General features: G+C 41.2%; 1 protein-coding gene across 1 annotated transcript; it reads left to right on the top strand.

Moving 5' to 3' along the window:
- The first annotated feature begins 1,417 nt into the window (after positions 1-1,417).
- Positions 1,418-21,381, top strand: adss2 (adenylosuccinate synthase 2). Its single transcript, XM_073482499.1, has 13 exons — positions 1,418-1,673; positions 8,305-8,407; positions 11,476-11,544; positions 11,640-11,690; positions 11,836-11,902; positions 15,240-15,347; positions 16,557-16,638; positions 16,719-16,845; positions 18,102-18,256; positions 18,599-18,723; positions 19,010-19,107; positions 19,383-19,532; positions 20,680-21,381. Exons 1-13 carry the CDS (start codon positions 1,446-1,448, stop codon positions 20,730-20,732), a joined length of 1,416 nt encoding a protein of 471 aa, XP_073338600.1. The 5' UTR covers positions 1,418-1,445; the 3' UTR covers positions 20,733-21,381.
- Positions 21,382-23,563: the final 2,182 nt, after the last annotated feature.

Here is a 23,563-nt window from a genome sequence, read left to right as displayed (position 1 = left end):
GTCTACTGTAGGGAGAACAACATAAAATCTACTGTTGTTTATGTTTCGGTGTGATTTTAAATTGTTCTTTGCTTTTATTGTTTGTTTTGGTGTGGACCTTGAGGCGACTAGCAACCATTTTGTGGATCCAAATAAAGAATTTATAATATCCATGTCCAGAGACCAGACCTCCTCTTCTCTCTAACTATGCATGAAAAGTTCAAGTTTATTCAGTATATTTACCCCAATACTGTAACAAAACACTGATATCTGAACATGACATCTGGCGTTCAGTTTATTGAAGTGACTATCTGCTTTTATAACATCCAAAATGTGTTGTGTCTTTTCACTGAAAGGTGAACGTGTGTTGCTGTTAGTTTAAGTGAGAATAAAAAGTACCCAACTCTTCTATAACTATGACTGCTGCTTCAGATCACCACAGGATATTGATCTTAGTTGTGTTAAGTCTTTGGGTCATCACAGCTAGATTTAATATGAGCAGATTGATTATATTTGTTGTGGAAACAAAAGACACAAACTGAAAATTATAAACATGAAATAATCAAAAAACAGGTTTATTCATGTTACTGGGTGTTGCATCACCTCAGTGGTGAACAGTAACTAAGTACATTTACCCAGTACTGAATTTGATTAGGCTTTACTTGTACCTGAGTATTTCCATTTTCTGCTAAACCTTTACTCCACTAATTCAGAGCTGAATATTGTACTTTTACTCCACTAAATGTATTTAATACCTCTAGTAAGGCTACTAGTTACTCTGCAGATTGATAATACAAAATATAATCAACACATTACACATTAATGCATCGATAATTATAATTCAATAATATATTTTGCATTATTCTGAAACAGGCCATTCAGCATAATAAGTATTTTTACTTTTTGAAGCTTACTTTGAGTACAGAGTTGTAAAACGTAATCAAAAGTCATACTGTGTTAAACTATTACTTTGGTGAAGGTAAAGTCACAGCTATAAATAATACTCGAGTAAAGTACCTGATGTTAATTGTACCTGCTTCTACACTGGTGTATGTCAGGCTGCTGTCAGGCTGCTGTCACCACCGCACCTCCTTCAACCTGAACACACCTCCAGAAAAGTGGGAGTGTCATCTGAGATTATAGAAACAACCAAGATGACTCCCTGCTATCGGATTCAAGCAACCCTTGTCGACTAGGTCCATAAATTACCATATTAAACACGTGGAGGACAGTTATTCATTTCACCCGGATTAAACCTGGCTGTGGTTTATTTGCTTGAGGTGTAAATCTGCAGCTGTGTAGTTTTACCAGGTTTTTCTCCTCACGCGTGTGTGTGTTTCTTGTAATTTCAAACACTTGTGCGCATGTGCGAGGCGCGTTACTTCCTGGCGTCTGGGACGTTGCCGTGGAGGGACTCCTCCTTGTCCTCGGCATCATCTTGGGTGCAGCAGCAGCGGGCGGCAGCGATGTGCGACGGGGCGCACAAGTGTAGTCAGCCAGCAGCGACGGAGGCAGCAGAAATGTCGGAAAGTGGGAGTCAGGAATCCGCCGAAGCCCCGAACGGCAGCGGCAGACCCAGACCGCCCGTCGGCAACAGAGTGGCCGTGGTCCTGGGGGCTCAATGGGGCGACGAGGGGAAGGGAAAAGTTGTGGACCTCCTGGCGCAAGACGCGGATATGGTGTGCAGATGTCAGGTCGGTTAGCCCCCCCCCCCCATGCTGCGTTCACTTGTCCGCTCCCGGTTAAGCTAGTTACCGGAAACCCCGCAGGTAGCTAGCGGCTGCTCGCGAGCTAAAACAAGTCAAAAGGTGTCAGCTCCAGCGAGCTCGCGACAGCGTGCTAGCTGACCGACATCTCTGTCAGTGTGTTTGTGCTCGGTGTTTTTGCTAATGTCACCTTGAATTCCTGCTAGCTGCTTAGCTCCTCGGACACCTTTTTAATGCTGTGATGAGTTGACTCCTGTCGTGTGCACATGACGTGTAGCTGGAGGTGCGTCTGGCTAGCTGAAGTGACCAGGTGCATCTCTTTTTCCAGCCAGCGTTAGCTTGACAGTCAACGTCGTTAGCAGGAGGACTTGTTTGATTTATTCTGTATAACAGCTCATTATGTAATAAGTGTAATGTTATTTTACTGTATCCTCACTAAATGTTACTACACTACTTACATACAAGTTATAAAGAACCTTGAAAATGCTTGAAAAGTGCTTGAATTTGGTTTTATAAAAGGTGCAGGAACCCTGACAGGTGGTGTAATATACTGGCAACAATTGGTCAGTCATTTTTTTAAATTTTTCAAGCTAAAATGTCAAACTTTTGCTCCTTCCAGCTTCTTAAAATGTTTTTTTTTGGTCATATGTGATGGTAAATTAAGTGTCTTTGTGTTTTGGAAGCAATCTGAGGTGGAGCCCGTCCAATACTGGATTTTTGGGGCTGACGCTGACTGATGTCGATATATTGGTTGATATTCTTATATAGACAGAAAATAAAAAAAAACATGCATTTCTTTTGCAATGATACCACTTAACCAGGAATTTAATCATTATGTATCACCCCGAGCATCCTTTTCTGCATTACGTTCAGAAAAGGGTTTATATCGGCACATATCTGAGAACATACTGATATCTGTAATAAGCCAATATATACATCGGTCGGGCTCTAATTTCTCTAATTCGTAGACGTCCTCTGGGCTATGGGAAACTGTGAAGAGCATTTTCCCCATTTTTTTGACATTGAAAACTAGAGTTGCAGCCTTACCGTCAGTTCAGCCAATTATCTGTCTGTGTATAAGAATCTTTACTTTTCTTGTGAACACACTGATGTCGTCATCTTGCAGGCCGCACTTAAACTTATCTATACATGCACCACACACACACTGTCTATTTTTGAGGGCCCCATACATACACAACCTTATCATTTCAGACAGGTTGGGAGGGGACGTACATGGCGCAAAGCAAGGCACCAGAGTACGTACATAACACGTGGGGATTTGCTTAAGTATGTCAGATTGTACAAAGAGTTGTAGCTTCCTTGACAAACCAATGTAAAGTCAGGATTTGAGGGGTGTGTCAAGTGTGTGCTTTGGTTTTTAAATAGATATGAATGATCTTCTATAGGTGATGGCACAAGCAGTATGTCTAAAAATAATGGTTTACCAGCTAATGGCGAGTATATATTCACCTTCAGTATCTCTTTTAGCATGTTGGCTCAGTGGTGCAACTCCTGGCACTTTGAGCTGAATTTGCATGCAGCCTGGTTTCCTCATGCAAAACTGATTGGATCGGAGACTCTGAAATGCCTTGAGTTGACTTGTGACACGGCCGGGGATGTCTGTACTTTCTGTCTACTGTGTATTTCCAGGTTTCCCATGTCTGGTCTCCTTGAACAGGAATAGGTGAGAGACATTGTGTGAAGTCAGCAGAGGGAGGACAGAGCTATGGTGGCCCAGAGCAACGTACTTAAACCACATCCACTCCAAGAAAGCTGAAGTCCGGCCAGCTGCTAGTGGACTGGTCATATTTGGTCTACTGGTCTCTGAAGCACTGTGTGTAGCTGTATACAGTGTTGAGTCAACTTGTTTGGACTTAAAATGATAATAACCTCATGTTTTGTTGGTAGAGATTGTCTGGGCAACAAAACACATGAGAGCATCTCAGTTTGGCTGTGTTAGCTCAACAATTTGTACTTCCTATTTTAGTTGAAATGACCTCAAACCTCCACAGCTTCTCAGTGGTTTAGCAGACACTTTGCCTGCTATAGACTGCAAAGCAGGGGGTCAAGGCAAAATGGTAAAGCCATATATCTGATTCTGAGTTAAATATCTTTTGGTTTTGGAGTGTTGGTCAGACAAAACAAGCAATTTAAAGGCGTCACTTTTGCGATAATGAAAATAGCCTCCTTAATAATGGAGACAATCTTGCTAATCTTTTGACTGCACGTGTTAACTCTGTGGAGTTCAGAGGACTGTTATTTGTCCGTGTTGATAACAAGTTGACATAACAAGGATTCTCCTCCCTAGCCTCTGAGCTTCCTCGGTCCTGCTGTCCTGCCAGGAGACATGTAAAAATAGACCGATATCTGGCAGTGGTCCTGCACAGAGTCCCCTCCATACATTAGGGTGTGTGTTTGTGAGTGAGCTGCGTTGATCTTTTTATAAAATGAGCTTCACCAGCAGTCCTGCTCGGTGTCCCTTACAGACCTTTAAGATCCTACAAATCATAGTTGGTTACAAGAAAGGAAAGAAGGGTGTGTAGCTGAAGGGGCATCTCAGGAGACTGATGGTATTATTGTGGAATATCATATATCCTTAACATGTTTCACCAAGTAAACAGTGCACATATTTGCTGATTAGCCTCCTTAAAGGCTCCAATATAGATGATTTAGAGCGAACACTGGTTGATTTCACCACGGAAGACAACAGAATAAAAGTCTGTGTTTGTTCCAGTTAATAATTTCTAGCCACACATGAGAGGTATGAATGTGTGCCAGCTGATTTAATGATATTACAAAGACAGTGACCACACTCGATAGATAATAAATCTCCCATATATATATTTATTATGTTTAATGAAATATCTGTAATAAACGGTCACAAAATAATTAAGTTTGTTTACTTTGTTATTGCATGAGCATTGCACTGGCTTCATAGTTAAGTACAGGAGTCTCTTCCAGTGTTGCAATCAATTTGTTTTATATACATCATGTTTTGAAGCTTTTCTCACATTAAGTTTAGTCTCACTTGGCGACCAAATGAAACACACCTTACCTTGAGTAAACTTGTGGACTGCTTTTAACATTATTGAAAACATTTGGTTATGTAATGCAGGTACACAACTCAACAAAATATATAACGTGTAGTTGTTTTCAGACATTTTAAGGCAGGATTCTTACATCTTATATCTTTTAAAACTATTGTCTTGACATTTTAGAGTCAAAACAATCAATTGATTAATCAAGAAAATTAATCAAGCTGGAGAATGACGACAAGTTGTTGAACTTTGATAATACTGAATTATGTCGGTAAAAGGTTACAAGGTTTACTGATGAACATTGCTGAATGTAATGCTCTTAAAGCTTTGACTTATAAATTTTTATTATCAAGAGAATGCCTCAAAAAACACTGAATGTTTGTAACTGCGCTTTTGGCAAATTGTGCACTTTTTCTGGGTGGAGATGAGAAGCATAGCTGAAACAGACTGAATTGCTCTGAAACAAGCTTTTCAAGTTTAACAGTTTATATTTCCTGTTTGGAGGAGTAACTCTGAGGAGCCCAACCATGTTTACACTGTGGCTTTTCTCAGTTATTTGTATTTGATTGCCAGGAGACGCTTTATTTGGCGTGTCATCAGGATGTTTGCTGTTCGGTGCACTTGATGGCTTCACTTTAGAGATGTTCAGTGAAATAGGGTTTGGTTTGGCTAATAGACTATTGTGTGTCAAAAACGTGTTATGTCATGTACAAAACTGAAGCCAGCCAAACAGAAATACCTGCAGGTCAGTTTACTGGAAAATAACTCGGGCCTTGAGTTTCACGCTAAACAAATACTGAAAAAGGCAAGGTGTGGTTGCCAACACCAGGGCTTGAAATTAAGACCTCAAATCTATTCAGGAGGTGGTTCCTGTGCTCACCATGGCACCCTGCTGCTCAGAGACACAATGTCAAACACAACACGTCTTTGATGCATGATAATGGTCATACGTGTTGACACAAGAAAGGTAACGAACATTTTCTGGTTCCAGCTTCTCAGTTACATGGTTGTAAACTGAATCTTTGGGATTTGACATTTGAAGACATGACCTTGGTCTGTGGGAAATTGTAACAAACATTTTCCACTGATTTCCTACACTTTATAGATTAATTGAGGTAATTGGCAGATTAATCATTTATGAAATGATAATCACCAGTTGCAACCTTCATAGTAAATACAAAGTCTCGTTCTATAATTTTGGTTTGCACAAATATTCAGTATGTTGCCGTCTGCACACAGTTTGGTGTTACATTAAACATTTTGTTTCTTCAGTTTTGCTCCTGATGAGTTAATATAAGAACTTTTTATGTTCGGAGGGGGACGGGACAGATCGTAAATGTATTTAAAAAGGAGAGGCATCTGCCCCCCTTTCCATCTGTTCCCCCCTCACCACCTTCAGGGTACTGCTGTGGCCAGGAATAACCCTGTGTGGTCGAAGCACATGCTGGGCTTGATTTATATCCACAGGCTACAGCGTTAGGAACACATCCTGGTCACAGGACCAACTAAGTTGAGTTGGCACCTCAGGTAGTGAGCAGTGACGCAAGCTGCAGAGGCATGAGCAGATCTGCAGCTGCCTTAGCATCCTCGCAGCAAAAAATAAAAATATTTCAAATGCTTTATTCATTTGCTCCTCCCTTTCTCACCCCAGTTTTTTGTGCTCTGCCTTCTTTTCACAGCTGATATCATCCTGGATTTTTTTCCCCCCCATCTGTGTGTCAATGAGCTGCACAGTATAACCCCTCAGACTGAAACGTAACACGGGTCAGATTGTGACGTCCTCGTCCTAGGACTCCCTGTTCCTCCCCTGGGCTCAACTTTAGCATCTTTATCTCCATTGTCAGCTGTGCTAAATCATTTGCAGGTCTAGATTAACACACAAACATTGTCCCTATTAATCAACCAATCAGAGTGGTTCAAAATCAAGCAGCCCATTGGCTGGCTAAGACACAGACAAGAGAAGTGTTGGCATTTTCATTTCTCCAAACTTGCTTGCTTGTGTCTGTCTGCTGCTGCCTGGAGTCTTACTTTAGGTGAACATTAGCCACTGAATCATGATTGTTTCGCGTGGGCAACTCTACATAGCAAAAACCATTTCAGTTTTATTGTTTTGTTAAATGTCTTTAATCATTTCAAAAGTGAACTTGACAGGTCATATTATGTAGGTCTCTGCCAAGTGTTATGTGAACTATAAAGTTAATGTCAGCCAGTCGTTTTATTTAAGCACACAGTTGTAGCTTGTAACAGGATTGTGGGGCCTCCGAAAAGACTGGAAGAACATATATTTACTTTTATAGTATTTTATAATTGTTAACATGTAAATACACAATATAGACAAAAAACCCAACCTTTTCCTTTCTGTTTATTATGTGTGAGGTCTTGTGCACTTGCACGTCATGGTACAGCGGTTATCACTGTCTAACTTCATAACTGCAAGTGCTTCTCCTGTTGAGACTGGAAGAAACTAGAAAACATCCTGTCTGACTTCATTGTCTCTATATTTTACTTGAAAGCACTGGTCAGACAAGCTTATGTATTAACAGCACAGTGAACTGCTCTCTCTATTGCTAAATGTCGAGCTACCTCGTCCAGCAGGCTCTCTGTCTCTTCTCCCCCTTCCCTTCTGCAATCAAACCACACAAGTAATTATCGCCAGATTTTCACAATCATGGCTTTCCAATTTATGCAGTCCTGTATTGCACCAACAGTGTAACATCACATATCATGTAGTCCTATATCTCGATGTGTTTTAGCGTCATGTCAATCTATTCCCTCTTTACTTTTGTCACAGCTCTGTTCTGTTGACCTGTGGTTCGCAGCTATACTATTAATACTTTCTAATAGTTTCAGGTCCTCTAACAACACTGTATTGATATATTTGCTGATCTTTTTGCCAACCAATGTCTGAAATTCTTCCTTTTACTCTTTGGTAACATTTTTTGTGAATGAACAGAGCAGAACAGGCAGGCTCATCAATGCCAGTGTCAATTTTATGAGCATGAATTATGCTAATAAAGAAAAGTGACAAACACGCACCTCCACGTGAGGGGAAGTGGCTGAAACACGTTTGTCCGCTTTGACAAGGAATCCAACTTGCAAAACAAAACAAGCAAGCCTCACAGAAAAAAAGTGATTCCTCCATGGTTTGTTTTTGGCTGTTGTTTTATCATTGCGCTTCATCCGTGCCAAAAAGGACAGGCGAGCTTGTTAGAGGGTTGTAAAACAAAATCATACCTCCAGCTAGATGTTTTTTTGATGTGGGAGCAACACGTTTTTACAGGACGTAGTTTTGGGTGTAGAACATCATTACATAATGTTTAATCCATAGTACCAATAATCCATTTTACTTTTCCTTTGGTTTAAACTGGAGTGAGACCTTTTACTGAAGATCTAAGTGCAGGAATCTCTCAGCAACAACACAGAACAGCGGCCATTGGTTTATGTACGATGCTTGTTGCTACTTGCCAAACTATTCATCCTGCCTTCCAGCTCAGCCAAACAAAGTCGCACAGTCCATTAGTCTCATGCCTGTCTGTGCTTCAGTTTGCCTCTCCTCATCGGTCTCTGTCTCCTCTCTGCAGGGCGGCAACAACGCAGGACACACAGTGGTGGTCGACTCGGTGGAGTACGACTTTCACCTCCTCCCCAGCGGCATCATCAACCCCAAGGTCACCGCCTTCATCGGTGCGTAATGCACGCATACACACACGCTTTGCTCACACACAGTTACACACAGGCTATCGTTCCAAGGCCATCTCCCCTCGCTATTTTCTTGATGAATTGATCGAGACTCCTTTTAGCGCGGCGCTCGTCATCGCCGGCTTAACAGCCTCCATTTCGACGACTGCTCCAGTGAGTGTGATCAGCTTGACTCGGAGCCAGACTGCAGGCTGCATTGCATCCATCCTCATCTGCATTAACTTCGTTAGCTAATGGCATCTTGCTCTTTCTTTCTGGCTTTCAACCCTCCACAGATCTGCACTTTAACATGTATGGCTGTATGATCTGTCAATACGTAATCACATTTCCTTGATGTATGACAGATATGTACTCAGAAATACTTGCAGCATGATGTGTCAAGTATGACATTTACTTGGGCGATGGTGTTGCAGTAAATTTTGCACTTGTGCCACTCATATTTATTTTCATCTCCCAAGTTTTTATAAGTTTATTTTGAATTTTTAAAACAAGATAAATCAGACAAATATGGCAAAAAATATAGTTAAATTGCAATCATGTATATATTTTTGTCCTTTTTTCTACTTCAAGGAGCTACATCAACCACTTACTTGTGTTTTCTCGCCGTTTTTCACACCACTTTTTATTCCGAGAAGTTTTTTCTGAGCTGTTCTTGTCATAAGGCAGCCAATAACCGCAGCAGTAGATTCTATGAAGAGCATTTTCATAACAATACGTTCAATTTAGTGGGGACTTTTATTCCAAAGTCCCCAGCGGTACCATTACTGTGTACTAATGTGAAGGCACCTACTCTCTCAGTTAATTCATGCTCTGCACATTAAACTTAACAGGAGGCAAAGGCTTTAAAATGGAGGTGATTATTTTTATGTTCCCCTGTAGACATGGTCAGAGTCTCCCTCTCTGAGTCTGAGATCGCAGTTTGGGTTTGTTGTGCTGTTGAACGTGTTAAGATCATCTTTCAAAAGACAGCAGGCTGGACTGTCACTCATAGTTGGCATTCTCTTCTCATTGCTGTCCATTAAAAGCTTCAAAAGGATTATTTCACAGTGGTAAGAGACCAAACTGGCAATATAAAGCCTTGGCATCACTTTCTTGGTGATGCTGTTTTTGTCTATGTGGATATTTGTAGCCATGCTGGCAGCTTGGTTTTATAGATGGCAGTGTTGGTCTGTCAGCTGGTCTACCACTCTACCCAAACAACAATTGGATGCGTGGATGCAGACTATTGTCTTGTACATAAAGCCATTGATAACTTGCCCCATTTCTGACCAGCGTTTTCTCGATATAAAATACAATAAAACTAAAAAAAAAAAAAAAATAGAAAGTTAAACTAAGATATTACTGCTATCATACTTAAAACACTAGACAGTTTTTACTGTGTCTGCTTGTCATTTCGCAAAGAAATCTAGATTTCTCTTGCAGAAACTTGGTCTTACTTAGTAGTACTTACAAGCATATTTTCTGACACTGAGCAACAAACAAACCCTGATCATTTGTACACAGAGTTATTATAATCATTCCATTCTCCCAGAGTAGAGACATGTTTCTGTTTATTTTACCATCATTCTCCTCCCTGTGTGTTTAAGTACATTCATGGCCTCCAGCAGTGGGAGCAAATCTGTGTTCAGCTCTTCTCAGTTCTTGAGCTGCAAATGGTTTATATCTGCATCTCGCACATTTATGCCGACAGCGTCACTGAAACAGTGTTTGTTGGTTTATATCCACATCTATTGCATTTAATTTGGTCAAAGTAATTACCTTACCTCTTCCAGTTAATGCAACCCAATTTAAAAAGATAATTAGTGCGAGCTGTTTGAGTACTTTGCGAACAGGCTCTGACAAATATACGGTCTTAAACATCACAGTGAGGCTGCAAGTGCACACCTCCGCTGCTTTCACATTGTCACACATAGACAAGACGTAACTTATAATTAAGTGATTAAAGGAGGCTATTGTTGAGCAACCTAATACTGTACGAGATGGGTCTAGTAAAATCTTGGTCCGACTTGGATGATATCTATTTGAGGCATGTCAGATTGTGCAACAAACAAAGTAAATGGAAAAAAGTATATCAGAACAGAGGCCCATCATCAGCTCATGACAGAAATCTTTGCCCAAACATAAGAGTCCAGCAAAACACAAAAGGTCCCACAAAAAGTTCTGTATATATGTCGAGCTGCCGTCACTAATCGACTTGTAATCTTTAGTGCTAGCCTAACCTTAACCTGTTAAAGACAATGCTAATAGCAAAGATGGTTAATGTTTCTGTATGTGTCAAGCAACCAGCAAGGAGATTGAATTTTTGGAAGTTTATTTCAACCGAATAACGTTATAACATCACAGAAGTCTCATTGTTCAAAACCAACTCGCTACAAACTCGCTCTGCTTGTACCCACCGTATCGTCTTCATCTCCAGAGAAAAAGTCCTGGTTTGAGCTCACTGCTCTGCCTGTCCTGCCTTGATCCCAGTCCTGCCATATTCACTGGGAGCCTGGTTCCGTTGCCTAGTTGTTCAGCTCTGGTTCTAGTGCTGATTACAGCGCCACTACCTGCCAGAATTATCCCACCCCGGGCCTGAAAACCTCTTCCACCCCACAGTCCAAGACTGCTGTGCTAGCAGTGTAAACACCATTAGTCTCTCTGGATAGCAGCTACAGTTAGCAGCAAATAGTGACTTCTGTGTTGCAACAGAAAAGGTCTGTGTTGCAACCGTCCTCCTGATGCTTTAGTCCAGGCAAAAGATGCAGCTCCCAAATGTTTTTTTTTTTTTTTTAAACTAAGACTCTTCTCATCAACATTTTAGTCAACTGTTAAGGGGCAGCCCTAGTATGTAGGCATGCAAGTCTTTCCCTAAACTTTTTTCAAAAACGGTGTCAGTGTATTTCGGTGTCAATTGGCTGGTTTGTAGATGTGGGACAGAGCAGCTGGTTGGGGTTACAGTCATCATGATATCCAAAGTTTTTGTCTTTTCACACAACCATCAAAAATCTCTATGGTTCCGATTTATCATGGATTGTAAACTTAAACATCACCTAATTATATTTTTTCCGCAGGCAATGGTGTAGTGATCCACCTTCCAGGGCTGTTTGAAGAGGCAGCAAAGAACGAACGCAAAGGAAAAGGTGAGTTGTTTTAAACACACACACACGGTTTATAACGGGTAGTAACCAGACTGTGCTTCAATGTTTGGAGACTCACTGTGTGTTTGTGTGTGTAGGTCTGAAAGACTGGGAGAAAAGGTTGATCATCTCAGACAGAGCACATATTGGTGAGTCCTCGCAGGTCCACCCCTGGACTGTTTTTATTTATGTGTGAATGTATGCATGAAAAAAAAGTGTGTGTGTGTGGATGTGTGAGCCCTGCTTTCTCTGAGGTGTGTGAGAGTGTGTGTCCCCTCTCTCCCTCCTCCGCAGTGTTTGACTTCCACCAAGCGGTTGATGGCGTTCAGGAACAGCAGAGACAAGAGCAAGCAGGCAAGAAGTAAGAAACCTGTTGCTTCAAATAATGGCTGCTGCACACTCATCACTCACTCACACACACACACACACACACACTTTGATTTTATGAGTCACTGCCAACACCTAGTCATCTAGGTGAGTGCGTACACCTTTTGTCTCAGGAATTTCACTCTGTGATTGTGAACTTAACTCCAAACACTGAAGCAGCTCATGGATAAAAAAACAATTGCATAACGTCCTGCATTCCTCAGCTCTGACTGCGATGTTTGCCGAATTGGCATATGACGTTGTCTACAATGAAACATCGTGATGGACGATGACATCGTTGTTTGCGAGTTTGAGGCAGCGTGTCCCCTCAGCGTTGTCGTAAGGCAGCAGTTGCGTATTAGCTCAAGACGGTAGCCGCCGCTGTCTCCCACCGTTGCTCTGACATGAATCTCCAACTGTCTCACCCTGCAGAGTAAACCTGTCTCCCATTACCACCGACATACATCCCTGTGCCAGGTTTAAAAGCGTCCTTGTCTTCACACCACATGTCCATAACTTAGCTTTGTTCAGCCTCATATGCATAAAACAACGTTGGCCGAATAGCCAAGGAAGCTAAGCTGAGAAAACTGTGTATAAAAACAGAATGAAATGGCTGAGAGAAACAACGGCCAGCGGGAAAAGAAACACTGCTGCCACAAATTTAACCGAGTGTCTTGGGTTTGCATAACTGAGCTGGTTTAATAAGAAAATAAACGGGATATGGTGACGTAGTGTTAGTGCACTGAGCAGCAAAATACTTCTTTTCATTTCCTCTCCCCACAAATCACAAACAATAACAACAACAACTCTTGCCCTACGGCAACTCTGAGGGGACTCGCCACTTACTTGTGGTCTCTGGTGGGGAGCCTTTTAAATGACGATGTCACGATGGCCAGGGATTAGTCGACAAGGACGATGGCATCGCTCATTGACCCAACCCTAGCCCTGATTCCGGGCAAGTGTCTATGATGTGTGTGCAACATGGTTTTGTTCTGTCCTCCATGTGGCTTCATTCCCCACCATGAGTGTTAAAGAGCGAAGCCCCGTGCCTGTCTGTTGATGTTGACTTTCTCAGGTTGTGTTTATTTCTAAATGTTTACTTGATTTGACTATGTAGTTAAATGTGGTGTCTTTCTGTCTGTTTTAATTGTGTTTATTGTTGTTATTTTGTACTTTGCTGTGCTGAAGATCCTAAGTCTACACAGGATGTTTTATTGTGTTCTGTCTGATTTCCTGCATGGCTTGTAGAGTTGTGAATCTTCACTGGCCTCACCATTCGATTCGATTACGATTTACGGCTTAAGAGCCCAATATTTCCCCTCACAGTTGGTAGAGACCAAACCCGAGCTTAAAGAGAGTGATTATTGGACTTGAATTCACCAGGTCGCCAGTAATAACTTTGCTAGATCAACTTAAAAAGTGATGATATGTCAATCTGGTGTCCACAACTTGTTCTTGCTGCCCACAGTTACTGCAGGTTTTAAAAAGGTTAATAAAATACTCCAGTAGTACCTAATTATACATTTTTAAGTGTGCAAAGTTAGGAGGCGTTTATCTGAGTTAAGTTCTCACCTTTTACAGGAAGCGCTTTACAATTCAGTTTTTTTTTTTCTGGTAGATTCATTCTCACTTTCCATATGTGCAGAAATGTCTGTCCACAGTCACACACATGCTTATAGCCTCAACACTGCTCTGCCTGGAGGCGTCCTCAAGAGAGGACAGAGGGCAGACAGAGAGGGTGTAGCAGTACTTTAACACTAAGGGACTAAATAAACTGGTTTATTTTTTAGCTTTTTTAAACAATTTAGCTCCTACTCAGTGAACCATGCTTACTCATGTGAGGAATGTTAAGCTGATACTGTCAAGAGTTCAGAACATTAAGCTCAAGACAGACCCGGTGTATTCCTGTTCAAAGCTGGGTTATCTTTACCAGCTCAGCAACCAAAGCCCCAAACACCCAGCCAGCTACTGAGTGTGCGGTAGAGAAAATGCATGTTCACCAGGGGGCCTTAATGGCACAGTCATTCTAAGCTTTCAGCAGATTGTATGACAGGCTGGTGGATTTCCAGCTTTTGCAGTCATGCGTGACATGCAGCTCTGCTGCTGGAAGTCAGAACAGGACAGAGTCGGAGTCAGATCAGAAGAGTGTTGTTTAGCCAGATTTTTTGCCTAAACACTTTTTTTAATCAAAGAAGAAAGATCTAGAAAGATAAAGGAGCAACTTTTTGTCCTGCACTTCTGCGAAGATGCCAAAAGATTCTTATGAAAATGTTTGGTCACAATTAAAACAAATGTAAGTTTGTTGATGCATCTCTCAGATCGTTCACAACACCAATTCTTAGAGTGGCTATAGAAACATCTACACAAGCATAAACAGGTGTTGAATTTCCTTTGTTACACATGTATTAACGTCAGGACATAATTCAGTCAGTCTGTTGATTTTTACTTCAAAAGCCGTGATTGATTACAGATGACAGCCCTGAGATCAGCGCCACATCTGCTTGGAAAACATAGATGTTCAGTTACACTTTGTACATGTGTGCATGAATCCATCTTTTCTGTTTGTATTTTTATTTTGTTTTTACATTTTATGCAGGGAATCTTTTCAGACTTTTTTTAAGTAGCAAAAAGTACTTTCACTTAAGAACTTGTGTTTCATTGCATGCGACTATATCCGTCTGCTCTACTACATTTTAGAGGGAAATATTGCACTTTATATCTGAACACTGCATGTTTTACATTGGCTGAGACTGATGATAAAACTCAGTAACCCCAGAGGATCTTTGGCTATTTCCATTCTGTAGTTTGCATGTACAGTAGGGAAGCAAAGTTTGCTGTGGATAGCCTTCTTTTTAACAAGACTGAGTTAAAGAGGTATGTGTTGAGTGTGTTTGTAAATGGTTTAACTGATGTAACGTGTTATTTGAGTTCTCTCATCTCTGTCATGTTTTAAAGGGAGCATATTGTGTCAGTAAAACGTCTACTGAGTTTCAACTGGCAATCAGTGTCTGTGGAATATCTTTTTTTTGTTGGTGGTGATGTAAAGTGAAGTATCAGTATTGGACTAGTCAAATAGTTTCTTTAATGCATGTTTCATCTGAAATTCAAATCCTCCAAAGCGGCCCCATGAACTTTAAGTCCTGTTAGACTCAGGGATTTTCCTGCACATTAAAACTTCTGTTACTGGGCCCGGAGGTGTTAAAGAGTTTCTCAGTGATTAGATGCATGACACAATGATCTTTGAAACTGTAAATGACATGTTGTAGACTGAGATCACATGCTAATGCTACTTTTATTTTTTTCCCCCTCCCTCCTCTCTTGGCCTCGTCCAGCCTCGGGACAACAAAGAAGGGGATTGGTCCAGTCTACTCAGCCAAGGCAGCACGTAGCGGTCTCAGGATATGCGACCTGTTGGCTGACTTCACTCAGTTCTCTGAAAGGTCTGTGCCAACGTCACAGGATTAACTTTGTCTGGGTTTTTGATTAAATCTGTATTTAACGTTATTTGCCAAGTGTGCAAGATGGCTCTCTAAAGACCATTGTGTGATGAGTTAAGATTAGGTATTAATTAAAGTTGTGAGAAATGTAATTCTTTGTTTCCCAGCCGCGACACAATTGCAGTCACTGTAATGTAATCCTTTGAGGCAACCTCGTACTTTGGCAACTCTGTCAAAGTTACGTCCACTAAAAAGTGCTCGTTTTTGCCACTGACATCTGAGGTTGTAATTTTAAGTGTCGGACAACATTACAGAAACGATTCCTACAGAGATGGATGTATTTGTATAAGGGCAAGATCCTTTTTGTAACCAAAAACACACGTTTCGTTCAAGGAAAGGTCTCATTCACGGAGAAATCTTCCGAGGTGAGTTGTTCCAGCTGTTGCCTCATCTAAGATTATCAAAATCTGTTAGCCATGACTTTAGAAATGAATTCTTACTGGCAGTTCCTCTGAGTAAACTCCAAACTCCTCTTTTCAACTCAGTCACATTTCCACCATCATCTTCCTTCAACAACTCCTCTCTTGCAAGCTTTCAAAGCCAAACTTCTCTATGAACGAGACTTGTGTTTCAGTCTCCATAAGGAATTATGTCCGTAAAGTTGCCAGAAATTTAGAATATCATCAATAGCAACACTTTTAGTGGACGTAACTGTGATAGTCGAAGTTGCCCCAAAGGATTACATGGCAGCCATTGCGGCCTTGTCGCGGCTGCCAGCTGAGGCGATCTACTTTTCCCAAACTTTTGGTAAGTATCAATCACTTACACACCAAAACCCGGGTTTACAAATACAAGAATAGTTCCTGTATTATAGTCCCTGCTCCCCTTCCATAAAATGCTCAAGTTATAAAGCTTTCTGATGGCTCAGGAATCAGGGTTTAACTTCTGACTGGTCACACCACTTAGTGCATTCAAAAAATAGCTTTTTCCATTACTGGTCTAGTTTGCGTAATCTTCACAGGTCTTCAGATGTGGTGGAAACACAAACGGGAGCCTTTATAAGGGCCATCTTGTTCCACAGTCTAGTTCCTGGGGATATGTTTGTGAACTTCCTTTGTTTCCAATCTAATTGAACCATGAAGTAAATCGATGCAGCCCAGTTGGGAGTGAGAGAAATAACTAATCAAAACTGATCAATGTTGGCTGTTTCAGGTATAAGGTATTGGCCCAGCAGTACAAGGGTATGTACCCGACTCTGGAGATTGACATAGAGGGAGAGCTGGACAAATTAAAGGTAGTAGAAGCTAAACAGAAAAAATATTTCTTGAAACATTATTTTCTCCTGTTTGCAGCAATGTTTTTGTTGATTTTTAGGACTATGTGGAGCGGATCAAGCCCATGGTGAGAGACGGGGTGCACTACATGTACGAGGCTCTTCATGGTCCTCCTAAGAAGATTTTGGTGGAAGGAGCCAATGCAGCACTACTGGACATCGACTTTGGTCAGTATATCGCTGTGTATGATGTGAGAGCTTGCATGTGCAAGGCAGTCAAGGACGCCTGGTTTTTAACTTAACTGGTTTTGTATTCTTTTTTTGTCTTTGTGCTAACCTTTTGCTCTGAGAATAAATGTCTTTCTCGTTGCCAAACGCTGTTGAGTGCATTTACAGTGACCCTGTGATGTTGCCCTGAAACACTTAAGCTTTGTGATGCTCTTTACAAAAGCCTGCTTGGAGCTCGGAGTAGAGATGACGGTGAGTTTACTAACTGCTACTGACGTGCTCCAGCATCCAGGCTTGACGTGCACGATCACAGTTGAACCACTTAATGGCACCTGACTGTGCATGAGCACAAAGGCAGTCTGATCACAATTACAGAGTAATCATTAAATCCAGAAATACTGTCAAAGGTTGTTTGAAGGCATGACAGTTGTGTTTTTCCTGTCAGATAATGACACACACTAATCTTCAGGACGTTGTTGTACTGTATGTCACTGTGATAGAGCAGACATGTCATTGAGAGCAGTGACGGCAGTGAGTGGATTAAAGTACAGTCAAGGTTCAACGCTGGTTATTACCAAAAACACCACGCTTGTAATAACTCTGGTGGTATGAGGGCACAGTGTCCTGCAACCAAACCTCTCTTTCTGACTCGCTGTATCTCTTCTTGATTAGTGGCAAATGTCACACTAGCATCAAGCCTTGATTTAATCTGTTCTCAATCTCATTTTACACTAAGACTGTGTGTTCACGTAACTCTTATCAAGACTTATTTGGAATTTGGGAGCATGTACGGCGTCGGCTAAAGGAGGCTAACAGGACATGCTGACTGCTGAAGCCATCGAGCCTGTTCATCTTTGATTACAAAACAGTCCCTCTGAACTCTGGGATGATTTGCATGTTGACAGCCTCCAGGATCAAGGTGTGCCTTTTATCACAGTAGTTCTAAGATCATCTTTGAAGCACACCATTTTTTGAATATCTTCAAAAACGAGGTAAGTGGTTGTCACCTCAGGGACAACCTTTGGGGTAAACAGAAGACCAACCAGTTAAGTTGCTTTAAACATTGGCGAGATTCCTTCTCACAGGCAGCTCAATTATCTAGACACCAGTTGGCTTAAAGCTAAAGTTGCAGCTCGGCCCCTATTTGCATCAAACATTGGACTCTTCCTCTGAGTTTTAACTCAGTGAAATCTGGACACACAGACATGATATCATATCATAAGTATCATAAGTGTTTACTCCTCCTGTCATTGCAGGGACGTACCCGTTTGTGACATCGTCCAACTGCACGGTGGGTGGGGTCTGCACTGGTCTTGGCATGCCGCCTCAAAACGTTGGGGAGGTTTACGGGGTCGTCAAGGCGTACACCACCAGGGTCGGCATTGGAGCTTTCCCCTCAGAGCAGAGCAACGTAAGAGGACACACACAATAACTTAAACACACAGGACATAAAAACATTGTTTGCTTTCAAACAGCACCACCCAGAGGAGGTTCTGCTGCACTGCCACCAATAACGAGCTGCAGTAAACTTAATTTGTTACGGTCAATAAATCTGTCAGTGACACCTGCTCAGGACTAAAACTGAAACCTGAATGCAGAGCCTGATCTTTAATGACTATAGATATTTTTGGTTTCTGAGACTGGTTCATTCGTCATGTAGAATTACAAACATGTACAAATAAACCTTCACAAGTCAGTGAGCAGCAAAGACCTGAGACTCATGAACCGTCTGCGCTCATCTCATTGTCCTCAGGACATTGGACAGCTGCTTCAGACTCGGGGGAAGGAGGTGGGCGTGACCACAGGCAGGAAAAGACGATGTGGTTGGCTGGACCTGGTGCTCATCAAATATGCACACATGATTAACGGCTTCACTGCGTGAGTTCACTCTGTGTTTGTATTGATTTCTGTAGTATTATGTGTGTTTATCAGAGCAGCTTCTTTATCTAAATTTGCATTGAAAGTGTTTGATTTGTCACAAAATTTAACGATGGTTGTTTTTGTTGTCTTATTCCCTTATTTTGTGACTTTTTTTTTGTTGTATTCATAAAAAAATGTTCTTCTCAGAGAAAGATTAGGATTAGTTATAAGATGTTCCATTAAGAAGCTCTGCTGTCTGAGAGTGCACTCTTTAATAACCTCCCTGTTACATTTGTCCTCCCAGTTTAGCTCTCACCAAATTGGACATACTTGATGTGTTGGCAGAGATCAAAGTGGGCGTAGCGTACAAAGTCGACAACCAAACTATACCTCACTTTCCAGGTGAGCCAGTGTGTGAATGAGTGCTTCTTGTGCAAGCCTTAAAATCAATCCAGCTCTTAAAACCTGTTCTCCTCTTTCCTGTTCTCTATTTTCCCTCAAGATACAAGTAGATAGGAGAGCGTTAGAGTACTATAGCAGTGTGATCAGTCTCAGAGGAGTTGAGTCTTCGATCTGTTGTCATAGCTGTTTAATTTCAGTCTCCTGTAACACTAATGGTGTGATATTACGCCCCTCCTGTCCAACCTCAAACCATCCTGTCATTGATTCTGTGCCAGCCAATCAGGAGGTGTTGCATCGTGTAGAGGTCCAGTATGAGACTCTGCCGGGCTGGAAGAGCGACACCTCAGCTGCAAGAAGCTTTGAAGAGCTGCCCGAGAACGCCCAGAAATATGTCCAGTTCATTGAGGAGCATGTGGGAGTGCCTGGTATGACCACACACACACACGCACACACAGTCATTGATACACAGAATACATGAAAAATGATTTCATTCATCAGAAATTTATCGTCAACTAATCGAAACTTATGTCCTGAATTATTAATGTGGTCCTACCAGACACCCATTGTTGGTTTGTGGTCTCGTCATGCTGTTTTAACCTTGTTTAATTGTTTCCAGTCTTGACTATAGTTGAGCGTCTACCCAGTAAACCTGGAAGGCTCTAAATCCGAGCTGCCCCTATCTAGTATTTTCATAATCAATGAATCTCCAGACTATTTTCTTGATTAATTTATTAATAATCTGGTCTATAAAATGTCACATTTTCTATCACAAAAGATAAAGAAAAGCAGCAACTCCTCACATTTTAGAAGCTTGAACCAGAGAATGTTTAGTGTTTTTGCTTGGAAAAACAAAAGACTAATCGATTGTTCCAATAGATGCTGATTAATTTTTCTGATGAAAGAAATGAGCCTGTGCCAAATCTTTCTGAACCTGACACCCGATCTTTAAGGCGGCCCGGGGACAGTCGGACCAAATAGATCTGAGTAAAGTTAGACCAAATCCAAACTGACTCAAACAGAGAGAGCACAGTGGCAGCAGCATGATGCTCACCAGTGAACAAACAGTTTCATTAACTGTGATTTCTCACAGTTCACCCTCTGAGGTAAAAGTGATAGGTCAGGCTGATAGTGAAGTTTAAGAGCGCCCTCTGCTGGACCATAAGGCAAACTACTTCAACCAGTCTGTTGCCCTAATAGACAGTACATTTTGAAAATAAAGATGTTATTACAGTTTGAATACTATTTTTTTTTTCCCATGTTCAAGCAAAAGTTTGACAGCCCTAATGTACAAGTGTATCTTGGCTTTATAATGCTTGTAACCTGTAAAGCATTCGGCCTAAGACATAGACGAAGCCCTTTAGTTAAATATGAACAATATTAGCGCTCACTTACAGCCAAAACTAAGACCAAGCAGGATGGAAGTGGAACAAATATCAAAAATCCCCACGACTGCTATTTAACAATTACAAAGGAAAGGGTTACGCGGATAACTCCCAATTATCTGCATAACCCGACTTCTCTGAGTGTGTTTTAACGTACTGATTAAACTTACCTCTGCTTCTGTTTCCTCAGTCAAGTGGATCGGAGTGGGCAAGTCTCGGGAGTCCATGATCCAGCTGTTCTAGAAGAAGGGAGGAAGCAAAGAGGACACACAGCAGCCAATCAACTGTACCCTTCTGCCCCTCCCCCCTCACACACACAGCCTACCTACCTGTCTCAACTCTCCGACAGAGACATGACCATCATGTCTGTGTTGTTAATGCTTTATCACTGTATCATCAGACTGTCCCACGTTACAAACCGGACCTCTCTGGATCAGACTCCATCAGACTGACCTCCCAGCGTCTCATCTGGATTTTTAACAGTTTTAAACTTTAGGATAACAGTTCCACAGTCAAGACCTTCTTTAATTTCTCTCATTTATATCGTAGCCATCTATTACAGACTTACAACACAGTCAGCAACACCAGCTTGCCATCAGGTCTGAGAGAGAACATGAGGGAACGGACTCGACACACACACAGACACACACACTGACGCAGACATGGGATCACTGCCCGCAGGAAGTGTCCACGGACTTGGTCAAACTTTGTTCAAGTGTATTTTTGTTAATCTATGCTGTGTTTTAAATGCGCTGTGCCAGTCTGGTGTAAATCAATTTAAGAGTTTTAACCTTTGCACTTTAGATGCTTTGGACTATATCTGCTTTATGTTTTATTCTGCCAGGTTTACAGCACATCCTGACATGATAAAGGGATCCTTTAATATTTGTAATGTGTCTTTTTGTGTTTGTTTTTTCGTCGTCCGACAAAAGACTTCTGTTCTCATGAAGTGACATGTTCTCCATGAACCAGAAAAAAGTCAAATCAGTAGGCTGCCATCTTTCTACTTACATTCTCTGATTGTTTATCTTCTTATTACTTTGCAATTTTAGTATAATGTTCTGTTGAAGTGTAAAAGAAGGCATCGGTAACAACTTCTACACATAGAGATGATTAAAGGGGCACTGCGTAGTTTTGGAGAAGAAATTCAAACTCAGAATTTTAGTATTTACAATATTAATGAGGTAATAACACAAACTCAGAAATATTTATTTTTTCCATAACTGAATAAACAAGCTGTTCTCAGAGGAAAATTAGGTCCCAAGAACATTGAAGCTAGAAAGGTGGCAGGGTCCGCCACATATAAACAAAGTATAACAGTATGAAATTGTCCTTTTAAGGTCAGTTTGTTTATTCATTTTATTCAGTCATGAAAACGAGAGAATTTTTATTTAGTTTGTTTAGGCATAAAAAATCAGTCCACGAATCTTTTTCTTCTGATTAAAATGTCTTCCCCAAAACTGCATATTGCACCTTTAAATATAGATTGATAACTACTGTGTAAGACAGTTGGTCATCTTTCTCCTTCTGCCATTTCCAGAAAAAAACAAGGATTCAATAAGTCAAGTCTCTGGTTGCATTTTGTAGTCAGAAACAAAAAAAAACAAAGTCGGTACTCGCTGTTTCGCCAATGAGATGCCACCGTTAAAATAAGCCAATCAGAGCTACCTGCTGGTGTGATGTCACAGCTGGACAAATGTTGCTCCATGGAACATTATTTTGGAAAAACCTTGTATTGTAGTGAATAAAGAGGGATAAATATTTTTTTTTATCCCTCTTGAATGGTGCCGTGAATCACACATATGATGATTGTCAATTTAAAAGATGATTTTGCAAGTCAAGAAAGTTTGACACAGGCACAGTTTGTCGTAAATAAAGTAAAATACCATCTAGTTTTGTGTTAAACTGCTCAACACATGTCATTCACGCCAACATGGCCACCAGCTCGGCACAGAAAAGGTACTAAAAAAGATGAAAATCATAATAAATCTGCTGCGGTTATGTGAAAGGAGAGTTTGTCAGTTCTGTGAGCTGCTAATATACAGGACCCGCTCTGTAATGTTAAAGTTACAGGGTTTGGTGACTGTGTAAACCTTATAATGATATATTTCACAGTCTTATATTTCATTCGTTTTATGACAAACTGCGACTTTATTGACTTTGAAATGTATCTTTTAAATCTGACAAACGTGTGATTCATGACACGATTGAAATGGGATCGAAAAATGACTCATCTCTCTCCGTTCACTACCACACCACAGTTCCTCTGATAGAAGGTTTGAGGACGGTTACCCTGACTGCTTGTCCGACAGTGTAACACAACCAGATACATGTAAACTGCGTATAGCTCCTTTTACATTGACTGATTCAGCTGTCTCAGTGTTATTGTCGGGTTTTATTTAGATCACAGTGCCAGCGATGGGAGCCTTCCAAACATTTTGCCAACAGTTTGTTGAGGACATCCCACTCAGACTTGCAACTAGCAGGCTAACGTGTTTTCTGACTCGGTAGCTGGTTATTAAGGTCTTAAATCATGACATGAACACAGGATTATTCCTCCATTTAGCGGCCTCCATCAGCTTTGTACTGCTGTGGTCTTTAGATATTTGGTTTGTTATGTTAAAGGGGTGCTGCAGTGTTTCAGAATCGATGTTCCACAAAGTTTGGGGACTAAGAGGAGACGGATTAAAGTAAAAATTGTCAAAACTGAAGCAGAAGTGGCCAAGATATCATGACCTTCACATTCACACCACATGGGATAGATGGTAGAGATCCCCATGTGAACAATTCGTGAGTGATCTGATAAGTCAAGATGGTTGTATGATTACAGAATGTGTAGGGCGATCTTTCAAAAGAGTGTCCATTAGATTTTTGGTTTTGAGGTCCAGTGTGGAGGATTTAGTGACGTCTAGCAGTGAGATTGCAACCGACTGAACACCATCGTCTCACCCTCCCATACGGTGACAGCTATAACGTGAAAGGTTAGCTCGAGAGCCGGTGTTTGATTCGTCCGTTTTGAGCTGCTGCAATATGGCGGCCTCCATGGAAGACAACCTGCTCCCTCTGTAGATATA

Source organism: Pagrus major, chromosome 15 (genome assembly GCF_040436345.1).
Source record: "Pagrus major chromosome 15, Pma_NU_1.0".
NCBI classification, from domain to species: Eukaryota; Metazoa; Chordata; class Actinopteri; order Spariformes; family Sparidae; genus Pagrus; species Pagrus major.
The sequence above is the reverse complement of the archived record's forward strand: the minus strand, read 5'-3'. Positions and strand labels throughout refer to the sequence as shown.

Coding starts and splice junctions, on each gene's coding strand:
- adss2 (XM_073482499.1), top strand. CDS start 1,446: ATGTGCGACGGGGCGCACAAGTGTAGTCAGCCAGCAGCGACGGAGGCA. Junction 16,639..16,718: donor GAGAGCTGGACAAATTAAAG/GTAGTAGAAGCT, acceptor GTTGATTTTTAG/GACTATGTGGAGCGGATCAA. Junction 19,108..19,382: donor AACTATACCTCACTTTCCAG/GTGAGCCAGTGT, acceptor ATTCTGTGCCAG/CCAATCAGGAGGTGTTGCAT.